Source organism: Lissotriton vulgaris, chromosome 11 (assembly GCF_964263255.1).
Source record: "Lissotriton vulgaris chromosome 11, aLisVul1.2, whole genome shotgun sequence".
NCBI lineage: Eukaryota > Metazoa > Chordata > Amphibia > Caudata > Salamandridae > Lissotriton > Lissotriton vulgaris.
The window spans coordinates 215,037,476-215,050,905 of record NC_141699.1 but is presented as its reverse complement, the minus strand read 5'-3'; the positions used below and the strand labels follow the sequence as shown (position 1 = coordinate 215,050,905).

Genomic DNA, 13,430 nt, shown 5'->3' with positions numbered 1-13,430 from the left:
TCCCAGAAGAGGGCTGATGGATGACTAGCTGAGGAAATCCAGCAATACAGGTCTGCCAAAGAATCCATCCGTATGCTCTTCAGCATCCTTTACAAAGGTGTGTAAATATGCCTTTGTAGCTGCCTTGCAGATCTCTGCAATTGGAACACCTCTTGCGAGGGCAGAAGACAATGAACAGGCTCTGGTGGAATGAGCTTTAATTTTCTCAGGGGGTTCCTTATTGGCAAGAGCATAACAAGATTTGATACAGATGGATATGAATAACTTTCGGTTCTGGACAGCTTTTCCTTTTCTAGAAACAGAAAGAGCCAATCAGCCGCTCTCTTATCCTCAGTGTGGTAAAAGTAAAAACAGACCACTCGCCTAGGATCTTAAGTGATACAGTTGCTTCTTTGTGGGATTTCTTCCTTAGTGGAATGAGGCGGTGGATAGAAGCCCTGGTTCTCAACAGCAACTTGTCAGGAAATAAGGATATGAAACCTGGGTGGGCACTCAGGGCTTGTTACTCACTGACTCGCCTCCCAATCACCACTATTTACATTGTAAGTGACTGCAACTGACCACTGTGAAGGGGCTCAAACAGACAATATCAAAAAGTCAAAACAAGGTTTAAGTCCCACTGAGGCATCAAACGTTGGCAGATACAGATTAGTCAGCCCCTTAAGAAACTGCATCACAATGGGAGATCTGAACAAGGAAGACTGATCGGGGAGAAAGAGGAATGCTAACAATGCAACCAAGTACCCTTTTACAGTGCCCACTGAATACCCTTTCTGAGTGAGAGACAACGCGAACTGCAGGATGTGAGACAGCTGGGCCTGTAAAGATTCACCTTGTTGTCTGAGCACCATGATACAAAACTGTTCCATCTCCCAGAATATAGAGATTTTGCAGAGAGTCGACAAGCTGAGAGAATAAGATCACCACCTTTGGTGGTAGCTGAAGAGAGCAATCAAGGACATGCGGGAAAACGCATAGTGCAGCTGAAAGTTCCACCTCATTATAAACATATCGGCCAAAGCACCCCATAACAGATACTGGAGGGCATCGAGCTGCCAGCACTGAGCATTTCAAGAGTAAGTAAACGTACCAACTGACGATTGCCCCACTTGCTGAATTTGTCTAGGATTACCTCCGGTAGAAGATGGCACTCATGATCAGCACAATAACGCCAGCTCAAGCTGTCTTCTCTGCCACTCAGAGACGCCACCAGGTGATTGACTGTCAACAACATCCTGTGATGATGTACCCAAGACCACATTCTCAATCCCTCCTGACTCAGGAGTTGAGACCCAACACCCCATTACGTGTTCATGTCCCACATCTCAGTCATATTGCCGGTCCATATCTGAACAGACCAACCTTGGATGGAGGGGAAGAAGGCTTTTAACACCAGCCAAATCACACTCAGCAGGCTGATAGGAAGCACCTGCTTTTCTGAAGACCAGATGCCTCTTATCTTCAGATCCTCCAAATGAGCACTCCATCCTCAAGTGGAGGCATCTATTATCTGAGTGTCCCTCGGGTCTAAAGCAGCTGCCTTCAAGGCTAGTAGAAAGGTGGACACCCTCCCTCCCTCAGGCTCCACGTCTGTCTGGTGGAACAAACTAGGCCTGCCTTCCTGGTGGTGCAGTGTAGGAAGATGAGGAGGAGAGGGCCAGATAAAGGCATCCATGACCTTTGCATTTGGCTTTGCCTTTCGTACTGCCTGACCAGAGGGACTCTGGGGCTGTTGTTCTTTAGACTGTAGGGACTGGTGTTGTCGACGGAGAGAATGCTTGAGAATCCTCAAAAGAGATACAATTGCCGGTAGTCATTTATAGGCTGGGGTTCTGGAGGCCTAAGGACCTAGCTGTGGTCTTTCTAGCCTTTAAATGCAACAAGGTAGCGTCCGCTTCATCAACAAATGAACATGCTGCGTCAAAAGGAAGACCCAAAAGGGTGGCCCATGGCACAAGCTACTGAATCTGCTGTTTCATGGGCAGATTTAATTATGTGGCGTGAGGCGTTTTGTGCATTTATTTTTTTTATTTATTTTTTTGAAGAGTAATAAATCTTTTTATTGTAATCCAAGTACAGAAACAAGAGACAGTAGCAATCATCTCGATTGGTATATGTTTGCAATTAACATGTCGTACATATATCAGGACATTCCTCTTCTTTTTAATATACTACTTTGTTTATCCCTCTCCCCTTTTGTATGGCTCCACTGAGTTGCAGTTATATTTCGCCCTTATACATCTATAAGGGAATTGCTGTTGACCGGTAGGCAGTTTTGTGCATTTCTGATAACTTTAGTGAAGTGAGTCTTCTGGCAGATGCAAGGAACCAGCTGATACATCTCAGGGAAAGGCAGGCGGCGTTAAAGAACTTGATTGCCATGCTGTCTAAGAAGACTTTCTTGGCCAAAGATTTCATGCGCCTTGACTCCCTGTCAGATGGTACTGTAGGAAAGGTGCCCATTACCTTGCCCAAAGAACAAGAAGTTTGTATGATGAGACTTATTGGGAATGGATGTGGATGTGCTGCCAGGAAGGAAGGTTCCCCCACTACCACTACTGCTGAGCTGGGTCTCTTATGCAGATATAACAGGTTACAGTAAGGAACCATTAGTTAGGGGACCTCTGGAAGGACATTGGTCTTGACATCCACTAAGGGGAGATGCAAGTCCAGTACTTCTGATGCATTCTTCACCATGGAAAGATATGACTACTAAAGTTGGGACCCTTAGGAAAGTCCATTTTTAAGTCTGCCAGTGAATCCTGGTCTGTAAGAAATGGGTTATTGTTTGAGAAGAGTGGAAGCCCTACTTCAAAACCAGCCACAGTCCTTGTCAGGGTGAACCACAAAAGTCACTAAATTAACCTGTGCTTAACCCTCTGGTAGCTTTCCACAAAAGTACAAAAAGCATTCAGTCAGGCTTAACTTAGAGGCAATGTGGAAAGTATTTATGCATCACTTCAAACAGTAATACATTGAAAACAGAACCCTAGAAATACCCCAAATGAATTTAGAAAAGTAAAGTAAATTTTTCAAAATATAATGATACCAGAAAAACAAAACTCCAATCACTAGAACCGGAGATATTCAATGTTATATGTTTTTAGTGAAAAGAGTGTCTAAACATGCAAGAAACATGGTCGCAATTCGCAAAAACATTTTGTGTGGAAAACTTACACAACTCTGACAGTGAGTGAGCTCCGGATCCATGTCGAAGAGGTAGAAAAAAGGGAATTAACATTGTTGTGCCAGACTGGGTGCTATAATGCTTCAGTGACGTCATCGGACTTCATCAAACAAGAGCGTTTACTGGGGTTTTGGGAGAGTTTAAATTTTTTAATCCAGTCTGATGCCTGGGATTATTCAACAGGTGGTGAATGCGCAGGTAGAAGTATCAACCAGATTATCTGTTTTCTAAATTGGACGGTACGATAATACCTCAGACACACTGGAGAATGCATTGAAGGCACAGAGATATCTAAATATTTCGCAAACCTATGTCCAAGATCGCTGACCAGACGTTCACAAAACTAGAGCATGCCCAACACCATTAGTTGCTTCACGACCAGCATTTAAAAACTTGCTGAGTATTAGCAATAAGCACTCTACAACACACACTGAACCATTTCGTTCATCCTTAGAAGCAATTCAGTTGATGGCACTACACTGTAGAGTTCTCTGCTCACTGACACCCGGTGACCATAGAACACATGTAGGTATTTGTGGTTGTCTGGCGTGTGATGAAGTAAGTGAGTGGCTGAGAGAAAGACACCATTCAGTCTCACACATGCTAAAAGACCTATCGAGCCCAAGACCAAGAACCTGGCATTGCTTGAACCTGCCACATTGGAATTAGAATCCCCATTAAAAAAAAAAAAAACACTGATGTGCTCAAACACATAATTTTAATTCGTGTTATAACAAATGGTGCATTTCTCTCCTATTTATTTCCGACTCTGGTATATTTGCAAACGTTTTAGGGAGTCAGTAAACGTTCTATGATGAATACTTTGAAATAGAAAGCTATGCCACATAAAGTAAATTTTTAATAAATATCTCAATAAGTGGAGCTAAAGATTGACATATACAATAGTTCAATGGTTCTTAACCTTTTGACTTTTGTGGACCCCTACAAAATCATTGTTAGACTAGGGGACCACACACAGAGTCGTTACTGGAAGGGGGAATCCAGGCTTAGGCAATTTGGATGATTTGAACCTCTAAACAATCCACAAAAAAACGGAAACAAGTATTCATCAAAGAAATACACAAATGAAGAAATATTTAATTTAATTCACAAACAATTTAAAAAAAGGCAACATTTTTTTTCAGTGGGACAACAGGGGCTTTTCTAAATCAAATTGAAGTCAGCCCTTGTCCATACAACATTCTGTTTACTTAATTTGCGCTGTCCTATGAATCAATCTAAAAACACCAATTTCATTTTTAGCTTTAAACTGCAAATTCCTTCACATTTACTTAACATTTAAAAATTTTCAATATTCAATTTGGCGTCTTTACATACAATTAATTGAGCTGTTAATATTATTTAATTTTCTAATCAGTTGCGGACCCCCTGAGTAGGCGTCGAGGACCCGCATGGGGTCCCCGGACCACAGGCGAGGAAGCATTCCTGTCGGTTATCTTTTACGTTTGTATATAACACTGTGGTTACAGCAAAAATATAAAACCTAAAATTCCATCTACAATGTGATGGAATAATTTTTCTCTTATTTCTTTAAGAAAGGATTACCTGAATGGTTACATTTATAAAATAAGGAGGGAATCAGGATATGTATTAGAAAGAGGATTGTGTTTTAAAAAACAATGTCTGAGATTCATAATGTCACTAGCGTTCACTGTAAACTCCCACCTGTCTCCAACATGCTCTCATCATAGTCCGAATGGCTGATCTGGGCGCAGAGGTTTGCAGAATGGAGCTAACACAAATCATTTGCTAAATACATACATATGGGGCCGGATGTACAACTGTTTTTAGCAGTCACTAAAATGGCTGTCAGCAAGTACCAACCCTATTTAGCGTGTTGGCAACCTATTACAGACTCACAAAATAGGGTTTGCAAGTGGCTATTAGGAAGGCGCCCTCTAAGGGCGTTCCTTTCTAATAGCAAGTCTCAAGGGCATGTACTATTGTTTTGCGACCAGAATGCAGTCGCAAAATAGTCGCAGTTTACCACCTAATTCAAGTAGATGATAAACCAGTCGTAAACGGGAAGGGGCACCCTTTGCTTTGTGACTGGCAGCGAAAATATTTTTTAAGAGCAGGTAGTAGTCCCACGGACCACTGCCTACTCTTAAAAAATGTAACCGAAACGTTTCATTTTTCTTTTTGAAACACATCCTGTTTTCCTTTAAGAAAAATGGTCTGCTTTAAAAAAAGTTGCTTTATTTAAAAGCAAACACAGACATGGTGGTATGCTGTCCCCAGCAGGCCACCATCCCTGTGTTATTGCCCATTCCCAATGGGCCGCAAATTGCAAACAGCCTCAGGAATGAATATTGATGATGCAGGTTATTTGCAAAACCACTGGGAATCGCTAATGTGTCAATCAATCAATCAATCAATCAGAACATTTGTAAAGCGCACTACTCACCCGGAAGGGTCTCAAGGCGCTTGGGGGGAAGGGTCCTCTACTGCTCGAACAGCCAGGTCTTGAGTTGTTTCCTGAAGGCGAGATGGTCCTGGGTCAGCCGAAGGTGGATGGGGAGGGAGTTCCATGTCTTGGCCGCCAGGTAGGAGAAGGATCTGCCTCCGGCGGTGGCTCTTCGGATGCGTGGTACGGCGGCGAGGGCGAGGCTAGAAGACCGTAGCTGGCGGTAGGGCGTGTAGAAGGTCAGGAGGTCGTTGTGGTACTTGGGGGCCAGGTCGTGGAGAGACTTGTGTGCGTGGATGAGGAGCCGGAACGTGATCCTCTTCTTGACGGGGAGCCAGTGTAGGTCTCTTAGGTGGCCAGAGATGTGGCTGCATCGGGGAATGTCCAGGATGAGTCGGGCGGAGGCATTCTGGATGCGTTGGAGTCTTTTCTGTAGCTTGGCTGTGGTTCAAGCGTAGAGGGTGTTTCCGTAGTCCAGTCGGCTGGTGACGAGTGCCTGGGTGACCGTCTTCCTGGTTTCGGTCGGGATCCATCGGACGATCTTGCGAAGCATGCGTAGGGTGTGAAAGCATGATGAGGAGACGGCGTTGACTTGTCTGGTCATCGAGAGTGAGGAGTCCAGGATGAAGCCCAGGTTGCGTGCGTGGTCTGTCGGCTTGGGAGTGGTGCCCAGGGCGGGGGGCCACCAGGAGTCGTCCCAGGCAGAGGGCGATGGTCCCAGGATGAGGACTTCCGTCTTGTCTGAGTTCAGTTTCAGGCGGCTGTTCTTCATCCACTCGGTGACGTCTTTCATCTCTTCGTGTAGGCTGATTCTGGCGGTGTCGGGGTCTCTGGTGAGGGAGAGTATCAGCTGGGTGTCATCGGCATAGGAGATGATGTTGAGGTTGTGTTGGCGTGCGATGGCTGCAAGAGGTCTCATGTAGACGTTGAAGAGGGTGGGGCTGAGTGAAGATCCTTGCGGAACGCCGCAGATGACTTTGGTGGCCTCGGATCGAAACGGGGGGAGGCGGACTCTCTGTGTTCTTCCGGCGAGGAACGAGATGATCCACTCCAGTGCCTTCTCTTGGATGCCGATGTTACTAAGGCATTGGACTAGGGTGCGGTGGCAGACAGTGTCGAACGCTGCAGAGAGGTCCAGGAGGATGAGTGCCGCTGTTTCCCCGTTGTCGAGCAGGGCTTGGATGTCGTCGGTGGCTGCGATGAGGGCGGTCTCGGTGCTGTGGTTGGCTCTGAAACCAGACTGCGAGGGGTCGAGGGATCCGTTCGTCTCAAGGAAGGCGGCAAGCTGTCTGTTGACGATCTTCTCGATGACTTTAGCAGGAAAAGGGAGGAGCGAGATGGGGCGGAAGTTTTTGAGGTCGGTGGGGTCCGCTGTTGGTTTCTTCAGTAGAGCGCTGAGCTCGGCATGCTTCCAGCTCTCCGGGAAGGTGGCGGTGTTGAAGGAGGTGTTATTGATGTTCCGGAGTTGGGGTGCGATGGTGGAGTCGGCCTTGTTGAAGACGTGGTGGGGGCAGGGGTCGGTTGGAGACCCGGAGTGGATGGTGTTCATCGTGCGGTTTGTGTCTTCGGTGGTCACCGTGGTCCAGGTGTGGAGGGTGGTGGTGGGGTGCGTTGGTTCGACGGTTGGGTGCATGGATGGTGCGCCGAAGCTGTTGTGGATGTCGGCGATCTTGCAGTGGAAGAACGAGGCGAGGGAGTCGCAGAGATCTTGTGACGGAGTGATGCCGTTGTTGCCGGTGCTGGGGTTGGCGAACTCCTTGACGATGGTGAAGAGTTCCTTGCTGTCGTGGGCGTTGTTGTCCAGTCGTTCCTTCAGTGAATTCTTCTTGGTGGTGCGGATAAGCTGATGGTGCTTGAGGGTGGCGTGCTTGAGGGCGGTCATGTTGTCAGTGCTCCGGTCGAGGAGCCAGGTTTTCTCAAGGGTGCGGCAGGTCTTTTTGGAGTCCTTGAGTTCGTCGGTGAACTTGGATGCCTTCTTGCTTCTTGGTCTGCTGGGAGGGTTCTTCAGTGGTGCGAGGTCGTCGGCGCAGGTGGTCAGCCACTGCGTGAAGTTGCGGGCTGCTTCGTTGGGGTACTTTGTGCAGGCGGGTGGGCCCTGGCTGAGGAAGGTGGTGAGCTGGTCGGCGGTGATCTTGCTCCAGCTTCTGTGGGGAACCTGTTGCGGGTGGTGGTGGGTCGTGGTTCTTCTGAAGCTGAAGTGGACGCATCTGTGGTCGGTCCAGTGGAGTTCGGTGGAGTGGCTGAAGGTGATGTGCTTGCTGGATGAGAAGACGGGATCAAGCGTGTGGCCGGCGTAGTGGGTGGGGGTGTTGACCAGTTGCTTGAGTCTGAGGTTGGCGAGGTTGTCCAGCAGGGCGGTGGTGTTGCGGTCCTTGTTGTCCTCCAGGTGGAAGTTGAGGTCCCCTAGGAGGATGTAGTCGACGGAGGGGAGGGCGTGCGGGCTGATGAAGTCCGTGATGTCTTCGCTGAATTGTGTGCGTGGTCCCGGGGGTCTGTAGACGAGGGTGCCTCTGAGAGTCGTCTTTGGGTCGGTGTGAATCTGGAAGTGGAGGTGCTCGGCGGCGGCGAAGTCTTCGTTGGAGTTGGTCGTGATGCGGATGGTGTTCCTGTGGACGATGGCGATGCCTCCTCCGGTCTGGTTGACGCGGTCCCTCCTGATGATCTTGTACCCGTCCGGGATGGCGATGGCGATGTCGGGGGCCGAGGAGACGTTCATCCAGGTTTCCGTGAGGAAGGCGACGTCTGGTGAAGTTGTGTCGAGGAGGTTCCACAGTGCCACGGCGTGTCTGTGGACGGAGCGGGTGTTGAGTAGGATGCACTTGAGGTGGTTGTTGCTGGTGTTCGGCTTGGCGGGTGCGGTGCTGGTTCGGAGGCAGGTGAACTTGCAGGCCTTGCAGGTGAAGGGTCCGTGGAAGCGTTTCGGGGTGGCCCGGCAGCAGGCGGGGTTCCGGCCGGCGTTCAGTGCGTTGAGGGCGGCGGCGGCGTAGGTCTGTCGGGTCGTCTTGCATCGGCGGGGGCCAGGGGTCCTGGCACTGGGCGCGGTCCAGGCGCGGACGGGCGTAGACGGGCTTGCCTTTGGCGCACCTTCAGCGCACAATCGGCGCGCCCGCTGCGCTCCTTCGCGGCGACCTCCATAAATGGCCAAGTCGGAGGGAGGAGCAGCTGGGAGGCGGGAGTGGGGTGGCTAATGGGCGGGCTACAGAAAGCAAAAAGGGGCGCGGGGCCGCAGGGGAGCAGCGGCGGGGATCGGGGACGGGGAAAGCGGCGGGAAAGGACAATGGGACGGTGACAACTTCAGGGGCACAGAAGGCACAAAAATACAATCACAGGCACGAAAATAGAAGGCACGAGAATACAATCACAGGCACAGTGGGCACAACGAAATACCAATTCAGGGGCACAGACAGGCAAGCAGATGCAGAACGGCAATCCGATCGCACGGCTGTGCGAGGCAGCAGCGGGGGGGTCATGGGTCCCGGCACTCACGGAGGGAGCTGCGCGGTGTGTGGAGCGACAGGCCCTGCAGGCAGGGGCAAAGGTCACAGCTCACCACCGCGCGGCGACCTCCATAAATGGCCAAGTGGGAGGGAGGCGCAGCTGGGAGGCGGGAGCGGGGTGGCCAATGGGCAGGCTACAGAAAGCAAAAAAAGGGCCGGCCGCAGGGGAGCAGCGGCGGGGATCAGGGACGGGGAAAGCGGCGGGAAAGGACAATGGGACGGCGACAACTTCAGGGGCACAGAAGGCACGAAAATACAATCACAGGCACGAAAATAGAAGGCACGAGAATACAATCCTAGGCACAGTGGGCACAACGAAATACCAATTCAGGGGCACAGACAGGCAAGCAGATGCAGAACGGCAATCCGATCGCACGGCTGTGCGAGGCAGCAGCGGGGGGGGTCAAGGGTCCCGGCACTCACGGAGGGAGCTGCGCGGTGTGTGGAGCGACCGGCCCAGCAGGCAGGGGCAAAGGTCACAGGTTTATTTAAATATTCATACTGCTTAAGTCAATCTGTCTGAGGCACATTAGTACATTTCATTTCGCGAGTCGCTAATTGCGAGTCGCTAAAAATCGCAATTTGTGAGCTGCAAAATTAAATGGTCGTACATCCTGCTCTTAGTATTATTGTTTTTAAAAAAAAGAATTAAGGCAACTTCATCTGAACAAAGTTATAACAAGCTGAAAAATGCCTTCCAATCATATGCAGTCCTGTAACCTTTGTATTCGTTCTGTAATCTTAACACAAATAACTGTTAAGAAAGGGAAAGTAAATACTTACACGTACACCACAGGTTTATTTAAATATTCATACTGCTTAAGTCAATCTGGTATCTACACTTTCCAGCAGAAGGGAAAGTGCATTGCCTTTGGGACTCTGATTGTATTTACTTTCTGAGTATACAATATCCACTGCCATTATTAAATGTTTAATCTGTGTGTTTAATTCTAGGGTGGAGCATATGTGGTAAAACTGCTCGAGGAGTTCGGTGCTGGCTGTTCAATACTTGCAGTAGTATTCTTAGAAGCAATAGCAGTTTCATGGTTTTACGGTAAGTACAAATAGAATTTTTACGTTAGACTGTAAAATTATTTACGCTGATACCCGTGTAGGAATCACTGTATTTATGATGTGCAAAGATTTGTAAGTTATGTACCAACTGCCCTGTGTTGTAGAAAAAATAAAAGTCTTCTTTTCCCTACAAATATAAATTGTGATCTTCATGCACTAGTTAAAAACATGGACTACAAAGAGGGGTTGGCCCTAATTCACACAGCTAAAGTGGGCCAGTAAATATAACAAAACAAATTATCTAGCTGACAGTTTATAATGCTGTTATTTGCTTCAACAGACTATGCGTTGTAAAGGTATAATGTGATGTTATGGAATGCGTTGTAAACATAGTTTTAAAAAATTTGTTGTAATGGTATGCGATGTAAATGTATGCGTTGTAAAGGATGTTGCGATGTAAAAACTGTGTTGTAAAGGCATGTATTGTAAATGTATGCATTGTAACGTCATACATTCGATTAAACAACATGCACCAATGGCTGCATTTTAATAGATCCAGTTTATTCAAAAACATGCAACCCTTTAAGTTAGTTAACACCCAAATTATATTTTTATTAGCTTTTAGGTTGTGCGTGGGAATGTTTTTATTCACTAGAAACAACTTATGCTGTGATAATAGACAACCAGGGAAAGTAAACAAAATGCAGTCACCGAACAGAGCCAATAACCCCTTGCACACGGTGCCGATTTTCACCCTGTGCAGGCGATTTAGAGAGTGGGCGGGATTCGGACGGCCCCCGGCCGTCCTCTGCACACGCCCACCGTGACATATGATGGCAGGCGGTCATCCGAAGCACCGAAGGGGTTAAAATACAGTGCACCCCAAAAACGAAGAAACCATACAGCTTGGAAAACCTTTCACAATGTGTGCTGAAATGGACATATTATTTTTAAAAATGTGTGCTGAAGCAAAAGCAAGCAAAAAGAATTACCGGTTACATTATTTAAAAAACACTAGTAATTGCACCCCAACACATAATACATAACACAACTCTCAAAAACATAGGCAATGTGTGGTGAGAGCAGAACATGATATCGAAGTAAATGTTGCCCAAACATTCGTTGGAAGGAAAATGAGTCATTGAGCTTATTTAAAAAGAGTACGCTGAAATAAAAGCAAGCAACAAAAGCTTTACATGCATGTAATCGTCATTAGTGTAATCACGCTTTAAATGCATGTAATGGTCATCAGACAAGCAACAAAATGCTGTGCTTAAACAACATGCAACGATGGCTGCAACATGGTTTCAATGCGTGTTGCCAGGGAAGTAAACCACAAAAAGTTACACACAAAAGCGGATGAACACAGTACTTTGGCTAGAGGAACTGATAAGAGCCCCTTTTAGGATATATCAAATAGAAGAGATTTCACACCTGCGAAACCTAATAAAGGGAGAGAGTAGGGTCTCAAATGATTCACAAGTGGGGCACATAAGGATAAGTTACTTACCTGTAATCCTAGTTCTCTTCCACGGGTATCCTTATCAAAGTCATAAGCACTGAATATTCCCACCCATGTGCGGGGACCCTGGAAATAATAAAAGGAAAAATGGAAAACATATATATACAGCTATAAACGAAACGCGTCTGATGGCAGCGTTTACCCACATGTTGCACAAATAAATAGCAGTTGGAAATATACCTCGCCTTGGAGTGCTAATTCTGTTGTCTGCGTGCCTTTCTGTGCGGCAAGCACATCGGAGACGGGCTGGATTTGCATATATATATATATATATATATATATATATATATATATATATATATATATATATATATATATATATACACTAGCAGCCTGTCCCGACCTTGTCCGGGAGCAATCAGGCTTCCCCGACCCCCGCCTGCCCCGACATTGTCCAGAAGCCCGGGCCCCCGCCCGGCCTGTCCCCAGCCTGCCCCGACCCCCGCCTGCCCGACATTGTCCGTGGGTCCCCTTACCTCAGCCGCCGCTCTTCCCCCGCGCTCCTCAGTTTACCGCTCCGCCGCTCCTCGCTCCTCACCGCCGCTGGTCACCGCTCCTCCCGCCTGTCCACTGCTCGTCACCTCACCGCCGCTGGTCAACGCTCCTCCCGCCTGTCCGCTGCTCGTCACCTCACCGCCGCTGGTCACCGCTCCTCCGGCCTGTCCGCTGTTCCTCACGTCACTGCTCCTCCCCCGCGCCATGTCCGCCGCTCCTCGTCGCGCTCCTGGACGCCGCTTCTCCCCGCGCTCCTGACGTGAGCACGCATGTCGCGGCCGGCGCTACTTTGGAGGGACTACGTTTTTTTTAATGTACATTTTTTAAATAACGTTTTTAAAAAAAATTATATGGCCTATAACCATCTGCACACCCTAACGATTACAACGGTGTATCGGGTGTGTGGAGTGGCGCTGTGGTTCCCGAGTTTACCCGCCTCAAAGCCTCAAAGTTCTTCCTTTACTATAGTAGTATATATATATATATATATATATATATATATATATATATATATATATATATACTAGAAGCCCGTCCCGACCTTGTCCGGGAGCAAACAGGCTTCCCAGACCCCCGCCTACCCCGACATTGGCCAGCAGCCCGGGGCCCCGTCCGCCCCGTCCCCCGGCTGCCCCAACCCCAGCCTGCCCTGACATTGTTCTCCGGAGGGTTACCTCACACAATTATGCCAGAGGCCCAGTGTTGCAGTGGTGGCCAACAGCAGCGCCTGAGACACTGGGGAGCTTTCTGAGTAAGTGTGGCTCTGGCGCTCTGTTTGCAGGGAGGCGAGGATGACCAGAGGTTGCAGGGATAAGAGTAGGAGTTCACAGAGTATGGAGCGGCCGGCGGGAGTCGGGAGCTTGAGCACAATTATGCCAGAGGGTACCCAGCCTGTCCCGATCCCCGCCTGCCCTCACATTGTCCCCCGGAGCCTTTTTGTTGTAACTCCCCGTCCCCCGCGAGCCCCGACCCCCGCCTGCCCCGACATTGTCCCACGGAGCCTTACCTCAGCCGCTGCTCCTCAGTTCAGTGCTCCTCACCGCTTCGCCGGACCGCTGCTGCTCACCGCCTGTGTGCTGCCCGTCAGTGCTCCTCCCCCGCGCCATGTCCGCCGCTCAGCCGCCGCTCCTCAGTTCAGTGCTCCTCGCCGCTCTGCCGGTCTGCTGCTGCTCACCGCCTGTGTGCCGCTCGTCAATGCTCCTCCCCGCGCCATGTCCGACGCTCCTCCTCACGTTTCTCGCGCTCCTGGACGCCGTCAGCACGCAGGTCGCGGCCCGCGCTACTTCG

General features: G+C 48.9%; 1 protein-coding gene across 1 annotated transcript in view; it reads left to right on the top strand.

Annotated features, from left to right (window-relative positions):
• The window catches only part of LOC147679544 (sodium-dependent serotonin transporter-like), an 842,014-nt gene that overhangs the window by 696,201 nt on the left and 132,383 nt on the right, over positions 1 to 13,430 (top strand). The window contains exon 10 of the mRNA XM_086943132.1: positions 10,067 to 10,166. Coding sequence (XP_086799258.1) covers positions 10,067 to 10,166 — 100 coding nt within the window. The remainder of the gene's footprint in view (positions 1 to 10,066; positions 10,167 to 13,430) is intronic.